This window comes from Tachysurus fulvidraco, chromosome 25, assembly GCF_022655615.1.
Source record: "Tachysurus fulvidraco isolate hzauxx_2018 chromosome 25, HZAU_PFXX_2.0, whole genome shotgun sequence".
NCBI lineage: Eukaryota > Metazoa > Chordata > Actinopteri > Siluriformes > Bagridae > Tachysurus > Tachysurus fulvidraco.
The window spans coordinates 13,369,621-13,396,511 of record NC_062542.1 but is presented as its reverse complement, the minus strand read 5'-3'; the positions used below and the strand labels follow the sequence as shown (position 1 = coordinate 13,396,511).

General features: G+C 38.6%; 1 protein-coding gene across 2 annotated transcripts in view; it reads left to right on the top strand.

Annotated features, from left to right (window-relative positions):
* Nucleotides 1-26,891, top strand: part of LOC113660693 (contactin-associated protein-like 2) — a 138,816-nt gene that overhangs the window by 31,716 nt on the left and 80,209 nt on the right. For both annotated transcript variants that reach the window (XM_047808900.1, XM_047808901.1), the window contains exons 2-6: nt 16,083-16,193; nt 19,404-19,597; nt 24,513-24,660; nt 25,433-25,636; nt 25,770-25,954. In XM_047808900.1, coding sequence (XP_047664856.1) covers nt 16,083-16,193; nt 19,404-19,597; nt 24,513-24,660; nt 25,433-25,636; nt 25,770-25,954 — 842 coding nt within the window. The remainder of the gene's footprint in view (nt 1-16,082; nt 16,194-19,403; nt 19,598-24,512; nt 24,661-25,432; nt 25,637-25,769; nt 25,955-26,891) is intronic.

The following is a 26,891-nucleotide window of genomic DNA, read 5'->3' as shown; positions in this document are numbered from 1 at the left end:
TCCCATAGCGTCAGCACTGACGCAGCGTCGAGTTCCCTCGAAAGGGAACTACACCAGGTTACGTATGTAACCCGGTTCCCTGAGAGGGGAACGAGACGCTGCGTTGCTGGCCACGCCCCAGGCATCCGTTCGCGCTTCCTTCAGACAAAGAGAGCTGGAGCAGCGTGACGTAGATGCCCTTATATGGACTTACTGGCGAGTAATTAACTCCGTCACGTGTCCTTTCCGAGCCATTAAATGGCGTGTGTGCACACAGAGCTTCAGACACAACTTCCTCAAAGAAGCATTCCCATAGCGTCAGCACTGACGCAGCGTCTCGTTCCCCTCTCAGGGAACCGGGTTACATACGTAACCTGGTGTAGTTTATATTGCTTGTAATTGGGATGAAGTAAACATCTGTAGAGTATTTTAACATAAAACTTTTGATTGTGTTGAATTAAAACCCCAAAAATGCAGCGGGTCACCGGACCCACCGACACTGGCTGAGTAACAAACATACGAACAACATACAGGGGTTAAGTCCCAAGTCAAGACAAGCAAATATCATGTCAAGTACCAAGTCAAGACCGTGATGTTCCAAGTCATTTCTATTGTCAAGTACCAAGCCAAGTCCAAAACTGGGTCTGGGACCAATCAGAAGTAGGAATACATCAGCGCAGTGGAATAATAGAGTATATTGAGTTTGGCTTATATTGATGTATCTTAAATCTACAATCTACTTTGTTCTGAAACCGACTTTCATATGTTCCTCATATTTTCATTTCATATTTAATTAAATTACTTCTACGTTTAATACTGAACAAATCTTGAACCGAAATCTCTCCAAAAGGATTAGGAGGCATTGACTTGTAGAGAAACCTCTTCCTTCATTTGACTAATTAGCTCTGATTATACAAATAAGAGGAACATTGGATAATTGTGGGTTGAGTTCAATTGGTGGATGAATTCAGTAGTGCGGCAGAAATGTAGGTTGTATTTTTATTCTTTGGGAGTGACAAAAAACACAACTATGCTTTTGGAAACGGATAGATATAACGTCTGCTAAGAGTAAACATTCCATATTAAAAAAAAAAAAACTGTTTTTGTCCAGTATTATCTTCAGACAGCTTCAGAAAAGTGTCCAGGCTGAGCTAACATCCTGTCAAACATCAGAAAGAAGCTGAGCTGTAGACATAAGAGGAGCATGCGATGTCATATTAGTGCAGAGATGCAATGAGTGATCCATTTGTGCTAGAAAATCAGTCCATCTAGGCAGCTGGGGCTTCTTGGCATCTTGGCATCAGCTACAGACACACCTCGGCCTGACTCGAATTACAAACACATTGGCACTCAGGCAGAAAGAGAGAGAAAATTCTTTACGAATGCCATGAAAACATTCACCATCATCGCCAAAAATGTCCTGATGTTTTTCTGCTTTCTGAAAGATGTGTCTGTCTCGTCTGCATCTAATGAGCAGCCGATCTTGTCAGCGCCTGTTTGTGTAGTATCAGGGCTGCATTGTGATCCACAGGATGTTACAGGGTGAAATTTGAATAGAAGGCCTGAAAATGTCATATTTATATAGAGCTTCAAAGATTATTAGCTAAACCACTGAATTGGAGCTGGATTGGCAGGAGGTTGTTTGCATTGGGATTACATCATTCATATAGCCAAGTCTGAGTTTGTGGGATTAGTAAAAGGCCAAAGAAAATGCAAATTTGGATGGAAGTTTGGGAATGTTTGTTGTAAAATTAATCTAAATACCAGTTGCATCTTGGGAGAATTAAAATGTGATTGAACTTATCCAACTTATTTCGCAGGCATTCCACAATATTACATTTAATTTTAAACTAATGAGACATAAAATTTGGGTAATATTTATTCGAGATTACCTGTGGACTAATAAACGATTCAGAAAACACAAAATGTGTAACTAAACTGTTAATCTCAGAGAGTTCTTGAAAGATTACTGTATATCAAACTGTTATGCAAGATGAGGAGGGCACGGTGGCTTAGTGGTTAGCACGTTCACCTCACACCTCCAGGGTTGGGGGTTCGATTACCGCCTCCGCCTTGTGTGTGTGGAGTTTGCATGTTCTCCCCGTGCCTTGAGGGTTTCCTCCGGTTTCCTCCGGTTTCCTCCCCCGGTCCAAAGACATGCATGGTAGGTTGATTGGCATCTCTGGAAAATTGTCCGTAGTGTGTGTGTGTGTGTGTGTGTGTGTGTGTGTGCTCTGCGATGGGTTGGCACTCCGTCCAGGGTGTATCCTGACTTGATGCCCAATGACGCCTGAGATAGGCACAGGCTTCCCGTGACCCGAGAAGTTCGGATAAGCGGTAGAAAATGAGTGTCAGAATAGAATTAGAATAATTACCAAATCTAGCAGCTGTATTTTTTTCCATGTTCTTCATATTTTCCATAAAATTGTGTCCAAGTAAAGAATTAATATATATATATATATATAGATATCCACAATTTTTTTTTTTCAAAGCATTCTGACTAACCCTGGGTTACGGTGGTATAATTTCAACTGTTATCTTATGATGAACGTCGGAACCTTTTTCATCATTGTGTGTTTTTTCCCAGTTAAAACTTACCCATTACCACTTGTAGCCTCGCCTGTTGTGCATTTTAAGATGCTGTTCTGCTCGATGTGGTTGAAAAGCGTTGCTATTTGAGTTACCGTAGCATTCCTGTCAGTTTAAAGCAGTCTCCTCTGACCTCTCTCATCAGTAAGCCATTTCCACCCTTTATTGGATGTTTTTTTCTTAACCATTCTGTGTATGGATGAATAACTGAAGCTCTTGACCTTTCTCTTTATGATTGTACACACTGGTTTGCCATCAGATAATTGGCTGATTGGATATTTGTATGAATGAGCCGAAGGTAAAGGTATTCGTTTTAACACTTATGCAGGTTTGACATTTGGATGATTCCCGCCAATCTTCGATGACTAACAGGAGGTGCATCCAAACACACACAAGAATTCCAGCTCATTTTCCAAATTGGATTTTTTTTATTTTACAATTTTTTATTTTTTTTTAATTCACTGTTGCACCTATGAAGTGTCCTTAGTAACTGCCTGAAATGAAGCTACTAATTTATTTTAGAGAATAATGGCAATTAAAGAAAATATGAGTTATAGTTTTATACCAGAAAATATAGAAGTAGTTAGGAAACAAACGCTAGCTAGAATTTTTTTTTTTTATTTTTTTTTTATGTACCATTCATCAACTCTAGACAGTTAACTGAAGCTCTTGACCTTTATCTGTGTGATTGTAAGCTCTAGATTGCCATCACATAATTGACTGATTGTATAATAGTACGAATGAACCGGGGTGAAGGTGTTCCTCTTCAAGTGGCTACTGCGCTTGTGTGTATATTTATGAAATATGACTAACAATTTCTCTTTCTGTGACCATGTCTGAGTACTTGATTTGTGTCTGAATATGTCTGAGTATGCTTTTTAAACTGTAATAACTGCAGAGATCTGCTTCGTTTCTGCGAAATGCTTTATAATTTTGTAAACCCAAAGTTTTACTTGCACTAGTTGACTCTTTTCTCAGTCGGTAAAAATAACCTCTGACTGTCTGTCTAAGATGCTGCAGAGCCATCTTTTTTTTTTTTGCCTTTGAGAAAGTAATAACTTAAGTTTGTGAGAATCTGAAGCTCAGTGTATGAGAAAACCGTAAGCTAGACATTAAAGTGTGTATACCCAGTGCACTCTAATCAAAGGGTTTGAAGTCCTGGAAAAAGGGTGTCATTTTCTATTCTTACTTCTTGCACTTAGGTACAGGTTTAAAATTCTGCTTCTTGTACTGTCATCCGATCCCTTCACTTATTAACTCTTTAGAAAATTGCACTGTACTGATTTCAGGTTAGGGCTTAGTATGTTGAACTGTGCATTTTACTGCATGATGAAATAATATGGATGCAAAGCGATGCATATGTTTATTTTGTATAGATTTCACTCGAGGTTTATAGTGCTGGGTTTGAATCACGGCCGCTTCTCATTTGTCTCACTTTTTTGTCTGTTTTATGAAAGAACCAAACGTCAGTGTTATCAATAACGAATAAACGATATGTCCAAAAGTATGTAGATGTCTGTCCAATCCCAGCCAGAATGTATGTGCTTGTTAAACATCCCATTACAGATTTAATCAATATTGTTGTTATTGTATGTAACAATGACTCTTCTATGAAGACTTCCCACTAGATTTTGGAATATCACTTGGGGATTTATGCTCATTCAACCACAAGACCGTGACAGCATCAACATTAGTGGCATCGGGTACTGATGCTTGTCGAGGACACCTGTCATACTGCCTTTGTTTAAATCCATTCCAAAGGTATTCACTGGATTGAAGGTCAGGTCTCTGTGCAGGCCATTTAAGAGTTCCACATATTACTGGGTTATGGAAAGGCATCCACATATTTTTATGTGGATATAAATAGTCTACGGTCCTCTGGTTAAATTTATGGTGTAAAACACAAACATGTTTCACAGTTATTTCATAAGATCTTATACAGCAACTGGGCTCTGATTTTGAAAATGTAAGACACTGATTTTCCTTTGTTGCCTTGGATTTTGTGCTTTGGGTTGTTTTTGTGCTGGAAGGACAATCTCTATCTTCAGCTGCCTGACAGAGGCCTACAGAGTTCGTGCCAAGCAGATTGGTATTTTTGAGAGAAGCCACCTCGGAGAATGCTGCTGCCGTCACCTTGCTTCAGTATCGGTATACAGTGTTGGTGTTCTTTGAGTGAAAATCACCAATAAATAAATAAATAAATAAAAATCTTTTAAAATTATGCCAAAAAAGTACTACTACGATCCTTAAAAATTTGAACAAATAGTTTGGGGTGATTTTGGCAGACAATAGACTAACTGCCCAATTCAATGGCCCAAAGGGATGGCCAATGAAAATGACTGATTTTTGCTACCTGTGTAGAATATCTTCACTTTATATATATATATATGGAAAAATTAAGCAAAAATTTAAGCAGTCTCATAGCCAGCTATGCAGTACACAGTTTTGGATTCAGATAAATGAGTGTTGGAGACTGCAGGAAGAAGATGAAAAAGAGCTCGATTGAAATTATTTTTCATTGATGTGCTGGATAAATGGGACTACTGCTTATCCTGCAGCATTTGTCCAGAGAAGGACAGCGTATTTCATGTGACACTTCATCTGCCACAAAAGCAGACGAGCAGAAACCCTACGGAACTTATAAATCAGCCAACAGTGTGTGTGTGTGTGTGTGTGTGTGTGTGTGTGTGTGTGTGTGTGTGTGTGTGTGTCTGAGAGAGAGAGAGAGAGAGAGAGAGAGAGAGAGAGAGAGAGAGAGAGAGGTTCCAAGTTTACTGATCAGTTGTCTTTCTTACCTGATTGAAAGTGAATGAGTTCCTCAGTGTGACTTTGCATAATCTATTTGCTGAAACCTTAGTGCTCTCCCAACCTCTTTATCCCTCTTTCTTCCTCTATCAACAACTTTAAAATGTCAGACCTGCCTTCCCCTGAAGATTATGACAAGGATGCCGTACGATTTGACCTCGCGACTCAGCGCTGTGACGGCTCTGACTCATTATCTATGGCGGCGTCTGTGCCATGAAAGATCATATCTTAAATACTGTATTCAAGCCCTGTATATGAGACAATGCTTATAAGAATATAATAATTATTTGATGTAAAAATGTATACTTTAAAAGTAAAAACCACACTTCCTGTAAGCTCCCAGTCCTGATGTACACCTATATTCTCGGTGAATTTCAAAGAATCTGGCCAAATGCCCTGTTCATTGTCCGCTTCAGTTGTTCTATGTTGACTGCAATGATTGTTATCTATAATACCCTAGGTATTTAGAGTTAAACCTGATAAAAGCAAATGAGCTATGCACTTTAGCAACAAATACACAAGGACAACAACCATGATTTTGACTCCACACTGATTCTTTGAAAAAGCGTAAAATACACAGAACACGATTTCATCTTGTTTCCTGCAAACACCATTTGACTCAGCTCTTCACCTCACCATCAATATGTATATTCACCGTCTCGGCTGGAGAGAGATCAACCATCTCGTCCTTGCAATATCGTTGGAAAAATATTTCTTGTGCAATTGAAGCAGAATCAGTGGATCTAGTTCCAAAATGATCTCCTTAATATTATGATCTGATTTTGTATTTAATCTGCATACCACATTAACGTTACTTGTACCAGCTACATTTGCACATTTACGATCATTTCTAAGATATTTAAATGTTTGAAAGCAGATATATGTGAGGTTACTAATCTACTGAAATGTCAGCTTGGATACATACAGTATCATGAAATACAGAACAAGGGAGTATGATTTTGTCAGACTTGATAATTGATGGTTATATAACATAGCAAAAAACACCTTAACCTAGTAATATGGAAAAGGCCATGATCATAATCTGAAGGATGTGAGATCAAGTCTCATGGCAACCAATCAAGTCTACCACCACTTGGCCTTTGCCAAGTTGTGTGAAAGAGATACTTGTATGTTGCTCTTGATAAGTGCCTACATTTGCTAAATACAGTAAATGGGGATGTGGTACTGTAAGGTTACTGCAGTGGTTAAGGTGTTCAACTACTTATCGTTAAGTCATTGGTTCGAATCCTAGGTCCACCAAGTTGCCACTGCTGGGCCCCTGAGCAAGGCCCTTAACCCTCAATTGCTCAGGTGTATAAACTGAAATCAAAAATGTAAGTCACTCTGGATAAGAGTGTCTGCTAAATGCTGTAAATGTAGAGAAAACATTAGACAGACAGACAGACAACCTGACTAGACGACAACATCGAACGATTTGTTAATATACTGTGACTTAGGAGTGAGTATCACTATTGTGCAGATTGTTGTAGTTTGTGATTTTGATAAAGTTCAAGGCATATACAGCACTTGACTTTTGTGAGAAAGTGAAAAGGATATAAAGGCGACATGTATAACAAATGCAGCAGGGTGTGTGGGTGTTTATCTTCTGCTTGTCTAAAAGAGTCGCTGTGGACTGAAACGCTTTTTATGAAAGCAGAAGTGTTTTTTTGTGACAGGAAATGTGCTACGCAAAAGATTTTTCTCTAGAGTAAAAGTCACTGTAGACATGTATTTACGTGTTTCTCTCTCTATCTGCCAGCGAGAAGTGCTTAGCAAGCCACTATTTTGGTTAAAGGGTTATGGAGAAATCTAAGTGCAAAACTTCCCTTGGGTCTGCTGTGCTCTCAGAGTGCTCTTGAATTATACTGCTCCCAGTTTACACAAAGTTTTCTTGTGCCAAAACAAACCTGAAAACTACTCGGAGCATACGGAAAGTTTTGTTGGGCCTTCTTCCCAAACACCAGCGTCTACAGGGCCACAGGTGTATGGGTCTTTGACCAAGGGCAACTAGTGGCTTTTCCCCTGTTCCCCATGTAACTGATGAACATACTGGAGATTTTGCCTAACATGGGGTTTTATCTAGTCAAGAGGTTCTGCCCAATATCAAACTTTGTCTGTCAAAAGAGTGGGAAGTGGGAAGTAAAGTCATAAGGCCCAACATCCAGCTTTATTCAATCATGGTGTTCTGCCCAAAATTCAGCATTACTCAGTTAGGAGGTTTTGCCTAACATAAGGTTTTATCCAGTCGGGGGGTCCGGCCCAGCATCAGGCTTTATCCAGTCAGGATGTTCTGCCCAGCATCAGGCTTTATCCAGTCATGGGGTTCTGCCTAATATGGGGCTTTATCCAGTCATGGGGTTCTGAATTATATGGGGCTTTATCCAGTCATGGGGTTCTGCCTAATATGGGGCTTTATCCAGTCATGGGGTTCTGCCTAATATGGGGCTTTATCCAGTCAGTAGGTTATTTCTAACATAGGGGTTTATCCAGTAAGGAGGTTCTGCCTAATATGGGGCTTTATCCATTCAGGAGGTTTTGCCCAACATGTTGCTTCCTACAGTCAGTAGGTTCTGGCCAACATAGGGCTTCATATAGTCAGGAGGTTCTGCCCAACATGTGGCTTCCTACAGTCAGGAGGTTTTGGCCAACATGGGGCTTCATACAGCAGGAGGTTCTGGCCAACATGTTGCTTCCTACAGTCAGGAGGTTCTGGCCAACATGGGGCTTCATACAGTCAGGAGGTTCTGGCCAACATGGGGCTTCATACAGTCAGGAGGTTCTGGCCAACATGTGGCTTTATGCAGTCAGGAGGTTCTGCTGAAAATTCAAACACTGACTGTCAAAATACTACTCTTCAAAGTATGGATTCTTTTCAACAAATGACTTTCTCCCAGATTGGGCCTACCCTTAACCAGGGGTTTTGCTTAACTAGGAACTTGTATCCCAAATACAGCTTCGGCCTTAATGTTATTCTGTCATTAATGTCTAAACAGCAGCTGCTTATGCATGGCTGAAATCCCACAAGATGAATTGAAACTCTAAACTCTGCACATACAAATTCAGTCATGATAAACATGCGCTGGGGAAAACTCCAGGCTTCTAAACACGCCTGCTGACATCCTCAGGGCAAAGTTGTGGTGCATTGTGGGAAAGAACTACTGACAGGGGATCTCCATCATTTTGGATATCAATCAGTTTATGCCTGAGGAGTGTAGGAGCTGAAAGAGCCACCAGATGGTGGTGAGGAACGTGAGAAGTAATTAAGCCCTCCAACTGAAAAAGTCTCTAATTGATCATCTGACGTTTCTGAGTCTCATTCGTGAAATAAAGACGGATCTGTGGATTGTGTCCCCTGTGTGCAGTGATGTGTGTGTGTGTGTGTGTGATGTATGATGTCATTATCTCTTACACTGTTCAGTCAACAGCTATAGAGATATTCTCAAATATTTCTCATGACTATGGTCGGTATGGTTGATATGGTGAGAAACATCGTTACTCTATCATCGTCCTGAAAAACATCCAGAGCTGAAGTGAATATCCAGGCAAACAATTATATCAAAGCACACATAACTAGTTAGTATTTTAGTAACTAGTAGCAGCTACAGCATTGCTACTAGGTGGGATCACTCACTCACTCACTCACTCACTCACTCATTTTCTACCGCTTATCCAAACTACCTCGGGTCACGGGGAGCCTGTGCCTATCTCAGGCGTCATCGGGCATCAAGGCAGGATACACTCTGGACAGAGTGCCAACCCATAGCAAGGCACACACACACACTCTCATTCACTCACACACTCACACACTACGGACAATTTTCCAGAGATGCCAGTCAACCTACCATGCATGTCTTTGGACCGGGGGAGGAAACCGGAGTACCCGGAGGAAACCCCCGAGGCACGGGGAGAACATGCCAACTCCGCACACACAAGGCGGAGGCGGGAATCGAACCCCGACCATGGAGGTGTGAGGCGAACGTGCTAAAGGTGGGATCCCAGTTAGCTTAATTTTACTTATTACAAAATTCATCTTATTGGCAGGAAGTCATTTCAGCCTGAGACTCCACATTCTCTCTTCCTGTATTAAGGTTATTTTAATGAGGTTATTTACTTGCTTTTATATGGCATTGTTCAGTTGAACAGTCATAAAATGTGTGGATTTCTTGGTTTCGTATTATTATTATATGCTTTTATATTACTTTGCTTTCAAACTGATATTTATATTGCATGCCACATTAACCTTTAACATTAGTTCTTCTGAAATGACTTGTAAGCTATTAATGTTTGAAAGCACAGGGCTTTTTTAGAGTTGGCTAATCAGTTTCAATCTCAGTTTGTAAATTGGTTGGAAAATCAGAAACAAAAATGTATAAAATAAAGAAGTGTGATTATATATTTGCTCTTTTTGCATTCAGCACTTTAATCTGTGTGAATTTCACATTTTCCATATTTTTCTCATATAGTTAGAAACGCACATTCAAACAGTACAATTGTCCAGAATTCATACATTAAGCAATTTTACAATATTCTGACATGTACAGGCTCACAGTGTCATGACTCAGCTCAAACTTTGGCCATGTGCACTTGTTTATATTCCTCGTCACATGTCTGCCCTGCCCTCGTCTGTTCCTCCTTGTTTCCACACCCGTTCCTAATTGTATCTGATTGTCTTTTGTATATAAGTGTGCCGCGTTGCCGATGTCAGCACGGAACCTACTGTTGTATTGTCCTGTCTTTAGTCCGTGTCATGTTTAGTGTTTTTGTTATTAAACCCCGTTTGTTTTGCTATCCTGCGTTTGGGTCCGTTTTTATCCCATGTCATGACACACAGCTTGTGGAATATTCCCAATAGTATGACATAAACGATTAACCAGATTACGATCAGTTACTTAATTAGTGTCATTTGCTCCATGGTTCTTAAAGTAGATAACTAAACTCGAGACCTCCATTAGTATGTGATCCATCGGTATATAAATCTGTTCTGAGTGGTCTATGGATTTTGTTTTTAACCCTTGCCGTAGTTTTCTAATCGTCATAAACAGATGGATTATTTCATGGCTTCAAGACTGATAAAAATGATTCGGCACACTGTTGGCTTTCAGTGTAAGATAGTGGCTTCAAATTTGAGATGCTTGTGGACTCATGCGACATCTCAGAGAGCAAAAATAAGCTTGATATCACCATTTACCTTGAAGATAGAAACATTTGTGTGAAAAAAAATTATTTATTGTTCGTTTGTTCATTTTCTGAGTTAAACCAGAATGGATTCTTGGGATGCCTGATGAAAAACTAGGATTTCTTAAATCCCTGAGAGGATCTTACTGTAGATCCCTCGCTGGAAAGGGACGTGACAAAAACCATAATACTAATGCTAAAAATACTAAAGCTAAAAGCAGTCATAGTCTAGACATTACTAGAGTTTTTTATTTATTCATTCATTCACTAACCTATAGCAAACTTCCATACTTTAGGTCAGTTTGTTCCTTGTAAATCGAATAAAACGTGGCACAGAAGCCTTTATTATCGCCACATACTGTATACATTACAGCACAGTGGAATTCTTTTCTTCACATACCCCAACTAAGGAGGTTGGGTTGGCTAGGGTACAGCTCCACTGGAGCAGGGAGGGTTGAGGGCCTTTCTCAATGCCCAGCAGTGGCAGCTTGGCTGTGCTGGGCCTTGAACCCCGATCAACAACCCAGAGCCTTAACCAGTTGAGCCACGACTGCGCCAAATATGTGTGTTGCATATAATATGTGTGTCATAAGAACAACATCTTAACTTCCAATTCCAAAATCCAGTTTAACTTCAGTGTGTATAAAAAGTCTTATCCGTTTTATTCAATTTCCGGCAAAATAATACTCTCTTAAATGCAGCACATCGTCTACCGTCTTCACATTATAATTGTTTTCTTTTAATTTCTGATTCCGATTGAAAGGTTACAGTTAAGTTTGGCCTCCTTAGTACACAAGAAAAAAAAAATCATTCACATTTGCTGAAAATGACTGTTTACAAATGTAAATGTCAATACATTCATTAGGGATTAAACTCCACAATGGGCTGCCTCTTGGTATTTCAAATCATAATGACCACCTAGAATATGGTTTTAAATGAACTGCATATGCTCTTTTTTCTTGATCATTGTAACCTAACCTATAACCTCTCTATAAACATAATAACTAACAGACAAAAATCCTAAATGTCACAGTGTGGAAAAGACAAATCTACTTGACTCTCTGCTGCTTTCTTTTAACTAATTGCCTGACTCAGTCACTAACTTTTGGTGTATCCTGTTATGCTTAATATCATACAATCATGATACAAAGTCCCAGTTACAATTGGAATCTTTACTTACTTTGAATGTAATTTGCTGGGAACAAAATGATGTGACAATGGAAACCAAAATCATCAACGCATCGAGGTCTGGATTTAAAAATCACACTGAAAATCAAAGTAAAATAAAGTTCAAGCTGTTGGTTGTTGGGGGGTGAATACTTACGCAAGTCTATGTAAATCTACAAGATGTCTATGAGAGCTGTAGACTGTCCTTCTAACCCAAGAAGATCATAAATTATTCATATAAATGTAAATTCCTAAGAACAAAGCTGTGATTAAAGCCAAGCGTCGATCCTAAAGCGTTCTCTAACCTTACATAACTTTACATAAATTCTGCCGCATACATTATGGAAAGTTGGTCGTTTTCAGAACTATATACAACAAATTATAAAGATGTGTATCATGTAAAAGGTTTTAGCAAAACACATACTAGCTGCGTATCCTCTTAAATAATTTCGGTTGTTGATATTTATCGTGCAGCTTTGTGTTTGTATTTGATCCACGTTCTGAACGTTCTGAATCGTTTGAGAAATTTGTTTACAATCACATTTCCTGATGCCAAAAAAATAATGAGCTGTAATAAACTTTTTTTCATAATTAAAAGTTGCATTAGCCATTGCCATTGTTTTTCAGTTTTTAATCACCAGTCGGTTCATGCCAAGTAAAGCATACAAGATGTTCTTATAAAAAGTGTTAGCCTGTTAAACACACAAAGGCTCAATTATCCATTTAACTCCGGCTCAATGTACGTAGGTTTAAACATTCCACCAAATACTTTTTGATCTTACAATCTGTGCAAGTTTCTTGTATATTTTCAGTTCTTATATATATATAATGATGTGAAGTTGGAGCATTTATTACATATATGGCATTTGGCAGATGCTTTTATCCAGATCTTCTTGCATTTTTAATAACAGAAGTCTTTATTTTGTACATATACATTACTGCGCAGTGAAATTCTGCTTAGCATACCCCACCTTTTGGAGGTCGGGGTGAGCGCACAGGGTCAGCCATGATACAGTACCCCTGGAACAAAGAGAGCATCAAGTGCCTTGCCCAAGGGCATCAGTGGCAGCTTGGCAGTGCTGTGGCTTGAATCAGCAACCCAATGCCTTAACCACATGAGCCACTCAATCATTTTATTCAACTGAGCAATTAAGTGTTAAGGGTCTTTCTTAGTGGCCCAGCAGTGGCAGCTTTGTGGACCTGGGATTTGAACTCACAACCTTCCAAGCAGTAGTACTTAGTATTTTAACAACTAAGCTACCTCATCTCCAACTTATTACAGCCTGAACTGTATCACATGCTCCCTCTTATCCTATCAGCTGATCCAACGGTACAAGGAAGGTACGCATCAAGACTCTTATGTGCATCTTTCACCATGGTGGTGAACTCAACTTCTACTAGTTATTTGAACAGCTGAGTCACTGGCTGTATTCAAATTATGCCCCAAGACATGCCAGTTCTGTTAGTAACAACTTAAGTGTAAATTATCACAAAGAACAAAGAAGAACAGAAGTGGAAGTGACTTCACTCGCATCACTAGGTGGAGATTTGTGGTGGAATCCAGATCATTGATTGAAAAGAATGGCTATTGTGAGTAAAGAGAAAATTGTACAATACACATACTGCAAAAACAACAACAACAACAACAACAACAACAACAACAACATAACAGGTAATGTGTGCTGTATAGGTGAGTATAGACATTTTTTTTTTATGTGCAGTTCCAAAATCAGCATAAAAGTTTCTCCATTAAGTGCCATTAGAGTCTGCTGTTTCTATTCAGATATAATACTGAGTTTATAAGGACCTTTTCGAGTCTGTAAGAATGCCTTTCATAATTAGTGTTCAGTGCATTAGGGAAATTAATTTTCTACATAAAATGAGCGTAATTGGATTTTTTCAAAGAATCGGTGTTGGCAGAATGTAAAACGGCAGTGAATAATTGAGAAGGATTGAATAAACATGGCTGCAAGGTGAAGGACAAAAACATGTTAATGTAACAAGTAGACATTGGATACAACGAGAGAGAGAGAGAGAGAGAGAGAGAGAGAGAGAGAGAGAGAGAGAGAGAGAGAGAGAGAGAGAGAGAGAGAGAGAGAGAGAGAATGAGTGACAGAACTCAAGGTACCACAAGTGGCAAATATAATTAACTTCTTTTGCTCACAAAAAGCTCAGCACCTTAGAGACACAGCTACACCCTTCAGATTGGTGTACATCTTCGCCCCTCGAAAAAACACTGACTTTCCTGCATAACTTTAATCTTTAGGGCAGTTTAAACTTTAGGGCAACTGTACTTCCTACAACAGACATTTCAAAGACATCATTTGATAAAACCGTGTTTATTGACACCAAAAGATTACACGAAAGAGCTGATTATTGATTAGAAATGTTACAGGAAATGAATGACATCACATTAACATTTGTTCATTTATAGCAGATGATTTTATGATTGTAAAAATAACATATCAAGCAGAGGACAATACAAGTAATACTAATAGAGTTCTATCACTATGGGATGTTATATAGCGATTTCCAGTTTAAACTCGAGCGAAAAGTCGGCTTGAAAACTTCAAATCGTGCTGTTAATTCTTGCTCCTATCTTTCACTCAGAGCTGCCGTGCTCAAGCGACATCACAGGATCGCAACTCGGAGAAGTCTGTGCTCTTGGAAAACTCTGATTTTCTAATTAGAACATTGTAATAAGGGGATTTTAAGAGTTGAAACAGGAAGGTTGTACTTCAGAAGTTGCATTTCCTAGTTGGTACTTGGTCATGAATGCAGCATAATCTCTGGATTAACTCTGGCTTTCTCTAAGAGAATGATTAGCTTGAGAGGAAAACTTTAGCAGGTTAACTTTCTCTCTCTCTCTCTCTCTCTCTCTCTCTCTCTCTCTCTCTCTCTCTCTCTCTCTCTCTCTCTTTCCATGTCTTTATTACCATCTGCTTGCCTCATCTCTTTCTCCCACCCACTGCTAAGAAATTTACACTGGGTCTTGCATCTACAGTGAGCTGATATAGTGGGAAATGTAGAGGTGTTTTAATGAGGAATCCATTAAAAGCTCTGTATATATTTCCTCCTGAGCATTTCATGCACTTTCTCCTGCATTAAGCTGCATTCACTTCCTTAACTCACTTTTTTTCCACCAAATATATTGTCAGGTTAACTTCCCTGCCAGAAAATCTGTCTATTTTTTATTTTATCTTAGCTAGCTGCTTAGAATTAACAGATAAACACTTATATATCTGCCTTTTAAAAGCCTTTAATGCCCTGTCAGCTGATCTCTAAATAGCTTGCTGACTAGCATTAGCGTTGACTAGCTGTAAACATGAATAGGACTTTGAAATTCAGACAGAAATCCTTTCAGAGTAGCTCCTAATGGCTAGCTTTGCACACATAAATATGATGTAAAAGCCTCTCAGAAAAACCTGTCCAGTTAGCTTATCTCAGATTTATTTATAATATTTATTGATAAATGAAAAAATGTGTGTGTGTGTGTGTGTGTGTGTGTGTGTGTGTGTGTGTGTGTGTGTGTGTGTGTGTGTGTGTGTATACATTCCATCAGGGTTGTCAAGTGTCACGCATTGAGAGTGACAGTCACGCATTTCGGTCTTTTTTTTCACGCTCTCCCGCCACACATTGTATTTCTCACGCAGAAAAACTTTTTGACTATTTATCATATATTTAATAAGCCGCGGCGCCCAAAATGTATCAGTCCGCATCGCGGTCTCTATGGAACCCGGGCAGGAATCAAGCGCATCTCAGTTCTTAGTCGAGCCTGAGACTCATCAGCCAATCAAAAAAAAAAAAGACGCTATACAATAGCCAATCAGAAAATAGCACCATCTGGGTAAGATTTAACATGGGGGTGGGGTGCATGGGGGGTCTGGAGATGTCACGCTTGCCTGTCTTCAAACCTTGAGAGCCCTGTTCGATGCTAACAAAGACTTTATGATGAAGAAATATTGTATCCTTATGGCTACTATCTCTTTGTGGTAACCATATCCATAGGGATGTGGTAGCTCAGTGGTTAAGGTGTTGGGCTACTGATTGGAAGGTCATGGGTTCAAACCCCAGGTCCACCAAGCTGCCACTGCTGGGCCCCTGAGCAAGGCCCTTAACCCTCAGTTGTAAGTCACTCTTGATAAGGGTGTCTGCTAAAAGCCATAAATGTAATGTAATATCCACATTAGCTAGTATTCACTCATTTACCTGTCTTTTTTAGCATTTTATTAGGATTTGGTGATACAGGTGTGTTTTTGATATAACTTCAGGACAAAGCTGAGGCTAATCTGTAGTATTTAGCGAGTATTTGCATCTAAACTGTGTGTGACTGTAAACCTCTATATTGTTCTTTGTGTGTTCTTTAGAGAAATGTGATGATGCTCTGGTCACGCCACTTTCCCATAGTGCCTTCAGCAGCTCGTCTGTGTTCACCAACGGCTACGGTCCTGAATACGCCAAGCTGAACAGAAGAGGAGGTGAGAGGCCTTTAAACAACACAAAAATTCTATTTTCTTCATATGTATCAGCTAAATGTCCCCTCAAGATCAGAACTGATAGCATCATTATTGGGATAATAAGAAATATGATTTGTTGGCTTTGGACAAGATCTGAAAACTTTCATTTTTCACCACCTCCTTACGGTAGTCTCGGGTTCAGTACCGCTGTGTGCTTCCTACATGAAAGCTTTCACTTGATCAGTTTTTCATCTCAACCATGTTCTGGAGCCTCCAAATTCAAGAAACAAACAGTTTTCGGTGTTAGTATCTATAAAACATGCGAACATAAGACAAATTCCCATTATAACCTTCTCTTTGTGTGGGTCAGTGGACTTTACATGAATAATCAATGAGTCACAGCCCAAGGCTCTTCCTCCATCAGCACACCATCACACTGCTTCACCAGCATTTCACTATGACATATAAATTTGGTAATAGGACATGATTCCTCCCTTCTGCACCAGTAATGGTGCCAGAAACCCGTTTTTTTTCTCACCCTTCCATCTTAACAGGCTTTGGATTCTCATTACTGTGGAGAAAATAGTCTTGATGGTAACCTCCTAGCAACTGCTTCACACTCTCACACAGTGTCACATTATCACTGTGTTCTGGGTATTTATAATGGCACCCTGGCAGATCCAAAGCAGATGACATCACTGTTAGCGACAATAAGGAAAGCTGAAGCTTAAAAGAGTGTCATGGCTAATAAAGGGATGCAGATGCCTGTATGTTGGCTACAGGATTCTTCTCTCACCGGTGAGGAGACGTTTTTAATAATCAGTGAAGGCATTATATAGCTCATTTTACGAGGGGCTATTCATAGTGCTATACAAATAAGTGAGTATAAAACAAATGAACAGAAATAAAAAGGTGAAAATAAAATTTAACTCGTCAATTACGATAAAAAGTGAAACAGATATAGAAGAAAAGTTAAAGTGTAGTTCAAAAGACTAGTAATAAATATAGGATTTTTGAAGGAAGTAGAACAGATTTCCAGAGTACTGTTCCTAAGCAAGAAAAAAAAAATCCCAGGCTTAACTGTAATCCTGTTGGAAGAGAAACATTTTTCATATAATGATTTATGAATGTCCAGGCGAAAAGTAAGTGAAAGTAAGTGAAAAACTTGATGTTTGTACTGTTTGCTGTTTGCTGTTTGTGTTTGTTTGGGGGGGCACGGTGGCTTAGTGGGTAGCACGTTCGCCTCACACCTGCATGTTCTCCTCGTGCCTCGGGGGTTTCCTCCGGGTACTCCGGTTTCCTCCCCCGGTCCAAAGACATGCATGGTAGGTTGATTGATTGGCATCTCTGGAAAATTGTTCGGTGTGTGTGTGTGTGTGTGTGTGTGTGTGTGTGTGTGTGTGTGTGTGTGTGTGTGTGTGTGTGTGTGTGTGTGTGTGTGCCCTGCGATGGGTTGACACTCCGTCCAGGGTGTTTCCTGCCTCAATGCCCAATGACGCCTGAGATAGGCACAGGCTCCCCGTGACCCAAGGTAGTTCGGATAAAGCGGTAGAAAATGAATGAGAGTGAGTGAGTGTTTGTTTGGGAACCAGAATGATCCCAAGGTTTTTGAAAAACCTCTCAGGAACAGCAAAAGTGTAGGATGTGATTGTCCACTGTGTGAAAAAGTAGGGCTTTCTTTGTTGTTGTATTAGTTATTATTTTAGTTATTAATTCGTTTTTTTATTAGACCGAGAGACAGACAGAGAGAGAGAGAGAGGGAGAGAGAGAGAGAGAGAGAGAGAGAGAGAGAGAGAGAGAGAGAGAGAGAGCATGATGCTACCACCACCCTGCTTCAACACAGCATTGGTGTTACCTGAGTCTTTGGCCTCATTTGGTCTGTACCAAACATTCTTTTTCGGCATTAGATCTAATGACCCAAATGGCTTCCCAAATCATCTGGAAGCCAGACGATCATGTTCAGAAATGCACACCTTCATCTCTTTCTTATTTCTGAGCTCTTGAACACTTCTCTGACAAATCTTGTCCAGGCACTCAGTTTTTTACCCAATGTCGCTAAGAAGGTTTAGCGATTTGCCAAAGTTTTAATAACTTTTCCAGCTTTTTTTCTATACCGGGAAGCTGGGCAGCTCGGGACAACAGGACTCATTTGATTTTCAATTTTAGCTAGATAAATATTGAGCATACAGTCAGTGGCAGGTTTATCCTGTTTAACATGTTTACACATTAACATGAAATGAAAACTAGTTCTAATTTTGATTGCTATAAGAAAAGGAGGGGTTAGATATTTTTAATTATGCAGTTTTCAGGCTTTATATGTTTGGAATAACTTTTCAAACACCTAAATACTTAATTCAATCGCATTTATGTAAAGGGTTATGTAAATTGCATTTATGTACTAAATGAATAGTTCTGAAAACATTCTTAAATAATCATTTTTTTCCTACTTTTTTCTTTGGTTATCTAAAATCACATAAACACTTTCATGATTAATGCCTTACAGTATAATTGTCATATCGGCAAGGCTTTATGTGGCACATCATTGCGTTATGGCTTCGTATCTCACTTCGTCATCCAGCATGACCTCAGATCCAGACTTGAGTCCCGGAGACTAATTTGCAGACTATGAAAGAAAAGAAGGCATAAAAGCTCGAGGCACTGAACAGATGGTTAACACGGGCTCTCTTTATGAGTAGAACAGAACGTTCTTAAAAATCCAGATGTAATTTCTTTTTACAAACAGGACTTGCCAAGATCATAAATCACCTGCACTGGCATCATTACTTATTATACATATACTACAGTCCATATTTTCACCCACTTATTATAGACTTGACAGGTATATTACTTATTAAAGATAAGCATCATATTCAGACTCGGATGCTAAGACTTATTTTATTTGTTTGTTCTGTGAATTTGTTTATTTTTTCCACAACTTTGGCTTTTGGTAAAGAAAAAAAAAAGGATCTAGAGAAAAAATCCATTATATTTGCATTGGCAGGTGATTCACCTAAGACTTATGATAGATTTTTAAACTGGAAAATTATTACATCTACCAAAAAGAGGATTTATATGCAATTTGGAAAATCCATAATATAGAATGTAAAAATATGCATTACATCTATGTTAAATCACACAGGATTCAGTGTGAGCCTCGTATTTAATGACTAGATTATAGTTAGACTTTTATGAGTCGGCCGTGTGAATGGATCGCTCTTTCCCTGTGTGTAGGTGCTGGAGGCTGGTCTCCTCTCGACACTGATCATTACCCGTGGCTGCAAGTGGACCTGGGAAGCAGGAAGCAGGTGACTGCCGTCGCTACTCAGGGTCGATACAGCAGCTCGGACTGGACCACACGCTACCGTCTGCTCTACAGCGACACGGGCAGCAACTGGAAACCCTACCATCAGGATGGAAACATCTGGGTAAATTCTGCACTCAGGTTTAGTTAATATGTCTTTAATCCTTTTTCCAGTACACTGGTGTTCCGGTTCAGTGAACAGAACGGAAATCAACTAAGATTTCAATGGGATTTTTAATTAGTATAAACAAATGAAGTATTTTATCAGCACAAATCTGATATAAAATTATTTTTCCTCTGTTGGGAAATCCTTAAACAGAACTGTAGTGGTTGAAGATAACACCTTTATACTGTATGTTCTATGTTTCTGAAGAAGTTTTATGGGTTTGCTTTCATGTTTTACTGTTTTTGTTTTTTTTGTTGGAATTTTTCTATGAATATATTGCTTTTAGTAGCTTAGCTAAAAAGAGAAATAACTACAAATTCTTAAATTCCTGTGTCTACTATCATATAAGCTCATTCATTCATTCATTTTCTACCGCTTATCCAAACTACTCGGGTCACGGGGAGCCTGTGCCTATCTCAGGCGTCATCGGGCATCGAGGCAGGATACACCCTGGACGGAGTGCCAACCCATCGCAGGGCACACACACACACACACACACACACACACACACACACTCACTCACTACAGACAATTTTCCAGAGATGCCAATCAACCTACCATGCATGTCTTTGGACCGGGGGAGGAAACCAGAGTACCCGGAGGAAACCCCAGAGGCACGGGGAGAACATGCAAACTCCACACACACAAGGTGGAGGCGGGAATCGAACCCCGACCCTGGAGGTGTGAGGCAAACATGCTAACCACTAAACCTCCATGCTTAGACCTAAACCTCCAAATATTCAGTGTTGAACATGGACACAATAAAAACAGGTGCTGATTCCAATTTTTTGCCTTCTGGTAAAAAGAGTTAAGAAATTTCAGAACACAATTATTACTGATAGACAGATGGGTCTGAAAAATGATAAGTAATTAGAGAAAAAATAGGAGGGCTAATAGAGCATTAGATCTTCACATGTCACTATTCAGAGTCTAGTATATAATCCATATTATATTTTGGTTTCATAGAGTTTTGTATGTGCAGATTTGTTTGCCTTAACCATTCTTGTTATCAAGAGTGCCATTTTGTATGATCTTCAAGACTATGTGCCTGTTTGTACACCATCCCAGTTTTATTCCATTTATCACAAAAATGACAAACTGTCATCATTCATTCTGAGTTTTATTTTGTGCTTTACTGCTGTGATGAACAGCGCCTATGAATTACACGCTGTTGAACACAATGCGTGTTGGCCGCCGACATAATTCCACAGTGTCAGTGTCGCTATGGCGGATGAAAAATGGAGCTCGAGTTGGCTCTGTTACCTTTTCATTTGTGCTTGGAGGTAACATCAGGTGTCAAAGTTGAGGATGTAAGACATTTGATGTCTGTCGTATCTATCTCAAGGTTCACACCAACCCATTTTGTGCTTTCTATCCTTCTGTAATTTCATTTTATTTTACGTAAAAAGATTATTTATTTGTTCCAAGATTATTTTTCATTTATAATCACACCCTCCAGTGTCACCCAAATGAGGATGAGGTTCCCTTTTGAGTCTGGTTCCTCTCAAGGTTTCTTTTTCTTCCATCTAAGTATGTTTTTCCTCATCACAGTCGCTTCAGTCACCACAGACTTGATCATTGGGGACAAATACATTATTAATCTTATATTAATCTTGAAGCTTTGTATAAATCTTTGTATATTGTTAACCTTTTGGTACTTTTTGCAATATTTCCATTTTTCCAAAATATTTAAATTATATTCCAAATATTCCAAAATTATTTGAATTTAATTGATTTTTATTATATGATAATAAAATAAAAGTAAATAAAATGAAAGTAAATAAAATAAAAAATATTATTATTATTATTATTATTATTATTATTATTATTATTATTATTATTATTATATAATGACTCTGATTAATGTTCTCTTGTTTCTCTTTTTAACAATTTATTTGAAAATTATATTTGTTACTATATAAATATATTGTGATACATAATTTCTGTGATAGTGAATGAGTGTGTGTGTGTGCCCTGCGATGGGTTGGCACTCCGTCCAGGGTGTATCCTGCCTTGATGCCCGATGACGCCTGAGATAGGCACAGGCTCCCCGTGACCCGAGGTAGTTCGGATAAGCGGTAGAAAAGGAATGAATGAATAAATTTCTGTGATAAACATATCTTCAGGTCATGATATTTTGTCATATTGGTCCCCCATCACAGTTCAGTAGAAACCTGCATTTGTTCACATTGCCAGGTGTCTTTGCTACTCTTTTGGTTCCATCTCTGCCGTTGTCCTTTCAATTTGTTGTCCTATTGTGTTTACCTGTTCTATGTTAGTCACTGATTTGTTTATCTTGTGCTTACTTTAAAAGAGTTAAATGTTGTTTATCTTTGTTTTTCGACTCCTGCTTTGGACACTGACTGTGATTCTCGTGTCCCACATTCACCCATTAGACAGGTTTCATAATATTATTTTTTTTACTAAAGCTGAGAGTCACTGAGGTTCATCACAGATCTAGCTGGCTACAATAAAGCAACAGTTGGTCTGTAAAAGCCTTCTGCTCATTACGGTCCCTTTCACGATAACACAACAAAGCACTGCAGAAGTACATAGGTTCCTGCAGTGGTGTCTAATATTCAATTCTGTGTATACAATGTGCCAGTGAAAGACTGATGAATAATCTTCAGTATTTACATGGTCTTTTATATTCATAGCTCATTATTAGCATTATGCTGTAATTGGGGTAAATTAGCTTTTGGAGTGCTTGAAAGTGAAGACGCTCCAATCTCAAATTATCTGTTCATAGGCTGTAGTCTTTTTAGTGTAACTATATATAAAATTCATTCTCTCTCTCTCTCTCTCTCTCTCTCTCTCTCTCTCTCTCTCTCTCTCTCTCATTTCTGTTCATGTCCTTTCAGTAGTGATGTATTCGTGTAAAATTGATCAGAAGTCGATCCGATATTAGATAAGCTATCACATGAGCCATCAGCGGGTATCAGATACCTCTCCAACCTCATTACCGTGTTCACTGGAGACTTGCAGTTTCTCAAAGTGTTTTCCATAATTTGCCGATAACAAATGAAGCAATTTATAGTAGTTCTTTTCACTCCTCATAATAAGCAACCACGGTGCTTAAAAAGAACAGAATTCTAACAGAAAAGGTGTCAATTAGATGGAATTATTCGTCTCACTATCACCTATACCTCAAAACATTAGACATCTTTGCAACAAAAATAAATAAATAAAAAGAAATACATCCATCCGCTTACGGATGATATTATATCCAAAGGCGTTTTCCACCTGCATATATTTAACAAACTCGCCATTGCAATGTTAACGCTAATATCGTCTTTGTCCCATGTTTAAAACGACTCCTACAACGTGTGACGTATTTCATTTACGCTCTCTGAGGTATAAACACTTTAACACTGTTTTTTTTTTATCTGATACATTTCTGAAAGACAAAATCAATGACGTTACAGTAGGTTTCCTTTAATGACCACATTTAAACGTGTTCGTATTTTCACTATTCATTTTCATTCCTTCGCTTCAGTATGTGTCTTTGTGTTGGAGATCATCAGAGTTGATAGTGCAGTAAAAAATAGTAGAAAATGTGCCATGCTTTCAAGCTGTTATTTATTTATTTTTGGTTTTGTTTGCTGTTTTTCTTAACCTACTGTATACAGAACATCGCGCCTATAGTACACCTCCTACATCGGAGTTCCACATCTATTCACCGCCGAGCTTTCTCTCCCCCTTCCGTCTCTCACTGACTCCTCTCTCATTATCTCTCTATATCTTCTTCTGTCGCTGTCTTACAGAGTGTCCTGTCTTAATCTGAAAGAAAAAACCCTGAGTGAATAAAAAGTGGAGGAAGGTGCCAAACTTTCTCTGTCAGAAGATAATAATGTCCTAAATACTGGACTTTATTTTCTTTTCTCCAGGCAGAAGAGATGCCTGTTCTGACTTTTGTAGATTTCACAATTTAAGAAAGAGATTCTCGACAATATATCGCTCACTGGAAGGACGTGGAAGTTTGTTTTGATGCGCAGGAAGACATGTCATGAATGTCCACAGATATTCAGGAAAATGTAGAAAAATGTTCTTTTCATTGCCAAAAATTTGGTAGAAAAACTCAACACCACCAGAATACCATCTTATACCGAAGCACGGTGGCATTGTGTTGAGGGTTGGCTTAAATTATATAAAGCAAAATTGTGTTATAACAAAGAAAACAAATCAGTGGATTTTTTCTTTAGTGATAACATTTTTTTTTAAATAAATAATGAAATAAAATTACATACAAAAATATTTTGTTACTAACTGCAGTATTTATTTATTTATTTATTTATTTATTTATTTATTTAATTTGAAGGCTTGAAGGCTTTGTTTCTTGGCTACTAATTCACACTGCATTGCCTTAGAGAGATTTGTTGGCACTTTCAGGATTGAACGAAACAAAAAAAACGAAAAAAAAAACAAGAAATGTGTGGCCTGTGAAAGATACAGCTGGCGCGCTGTCAAAACAAAGGCCCATCTGTTAATGAATGTTTCTCAATCTTTCTTCATCCTCTCACAAAGGTGAAGATGCATCATTACACCAAATGCTAAATGCATCTAGATAGCGCTAATGTAGCTTCACTTCTGACCCACTAATTACATCTGAGCTTAACTGCAAAAAAAAAAAAAAACAACAACCCAAAAACACTTCATTAAAAATAAAACTCAGCATTGTCTTTGCTATCAAGACTGATGTCTGGAGGATGTGGGAGGAAGGAATCAACCCCGTAATAACCGATAAAATCAACAACGGCTGACGGAAAAACTTTCCCCGCCTATTACCATGTCTGGCTTTTGGATAAGAACGCTATCAGCAATTTATATGTAAATGAGTGTCATAAAACAGATGTTTTTGCCTCTTTATCTGCAGACATTTACAGCAAACTCCAACACAGAGAGTGTGGTACGCCACAATCTTCAGCACAGCGTCGTGGCCAGGTTTCTGTGCTTTATCCCTCTGGATTGGAGTGAAGAGGGTCGAATAGGCCTGAGGATAGAGATCTATGGCTGCTCATACTGTGAGTTCACTCACACACACAAACACACACAGACACTCTAACAAATCGTCTTCTTCTTCTTCTTCTTCTTCTTCTTTTTTTTGCAAACTGATTCTAAAACATTTTGATTAAATACACAGATAAATTAATTGACAGGAATGAAACACAGTGTTTCCTTCTGCTGTTTTGTACATGCTGAGATTCTTTAAGTATTAATAAGTACCGAATATTAGTATATAAAGTGCATAAATATTATAAATAATTATTATATTGAAAAAACATAAACATACAAAAAAAAGTTCTCTTCTTATATATTATGCTTATATTTTTGTTGTATTTTATTTTTTTATGTTTTTTAATATAATAATGTATATGTAGTGTGTGTGTGTGTGTGTGTGTGTGTGTGTGTGTGTGTGTGTGTGTGTGTGTGTGTGTGTGTGTGTGTGTGTGTATTTTACCTAACAAAGACTAATGTGTCTGAATACTTATTTCCGCTCATTGTAAATATGGACAAAATATACTCTAACATCTAACATTTTTTAATTTCATATATTTGTTTTAATTTCAATAAATAGCAAATTCTTTACTTTAAATAAAAAAAAATAGATTACAAATTTATAATCTAATCTTTATAGAATAACTGTCACACCCAAAACTCTAATGCAGTATATATTCTTTCTTTTCCTAAAGAACTGCTTTTTTAACTTGGTGTCTTAGCGACTCATGCCTTCAGCCGTTCCTGCCTCGTTCTCTCTCTCTCTCTCTCTCTCTCTCTCTCACCCTGATTTCTCAGGGGCCGACGTGATTAACTTTGACGGCCAGGGTGTGATCTCCTACCGTTTCAAGATGAAGAAGATGAAGATCCTGAAGGACGTGATAGCACTGAAGTTTAAGACGGCCGAAAGTGATGGGGTGATCCTGCATGGCGAAGGTCAGCAGGGTGATTACATCACGCTGGAGCTGAGGAGAGGAAAACTGGTGCTCCAGATAAACCTCGGTGTGTGTTTTTACTCATCCCTTCTAATCTTGCCACAAAAGTTTAAATCGTATTATTCATACCAGGTTTTCCTAATCCACATCTGTGTGTGTGTGTATTTGTGAACACTGTTTTGTGTTATTCTGAAACACAGGCAGCAACCAGTATGGCTCCATCCTGGGTCACACATCGGTGAGCAGCGGTAGCCTGCTGGATGACCATCACTGGCACTCGGTGGTGATCGAGCGCCACAGAAGAAACGTTAACTTCACCCTGGATCAGAACACGCAGCACTTTCGCACCAACGGCGAGTTTGATCACCTCGACCTCGATTACGAGGCAAGGATTAATGACTTTTCATGAGTCAGGACACAATTGGCTTTCAGTGTGAGACCTCTGATTTTCCTCTGTCGGATAACCTCATACACGATTTTAGTGATAGAAGGTAACATCTTCAAATTGTAGATGCTTATGAACAAGCACTTGGGGCATGTGGGGCCAATGGAAATGGGGTTGACAACACAATTTCAAATAGTTGAAGATAGAAACATTTGTATGAAAAAAAAACTAAAACTTTTTTGTTAACTTTTTAAATGAACATGTTGCCCCAAGAAAACTAATGAAATCTTACAAATTCTACTTACATATAAACCATTAACCACCTCTGTAGAGTGTGACATGACAAAGTCATTGAATGCTGAACATGTTCACTTAAAAATCAATAAATAAATAAATAATAGTGTGTATATATATATATATATATATATATATATATATATATATATATATATATATATATATATATATACTGTGTCCATGTGTCAATCTACACATGGACATAGAACAGGGCATAGAAGCCTTTATTATTGCCACATATACATTACAGCACAGTGGAATTCCTTTTTCTTCACATACCCCAACTGAGAAGGTTGGGGTCAGAGTGCAGGGGCTGCTATGATACAACACCCCTGAAGCAGGGAGGGTTAAGGGCCTTGCTCAAGGGCCAAGCAGTGGCAGCTTGGCTGTGCTGGGCCTTGAACCCCGATCCTCTGATAAACAACCCAGAGCCTTAACCAGTTGAGCTACCACTGCCCCTTAAAGGAATACACAGTATACAACTGATAATGAAATGCTTAAATAGTGTAAACATTACCGGTAAAACCTTGTAAGCTTCAGCTGAAGGAGCGCTAACTAGGGATTACTACAGTTTATTATTTATTGCAAATAATTCGAGAAAATGTGTGCCGCAGTTTGAGCCGCAAGACTTTTAGGACGT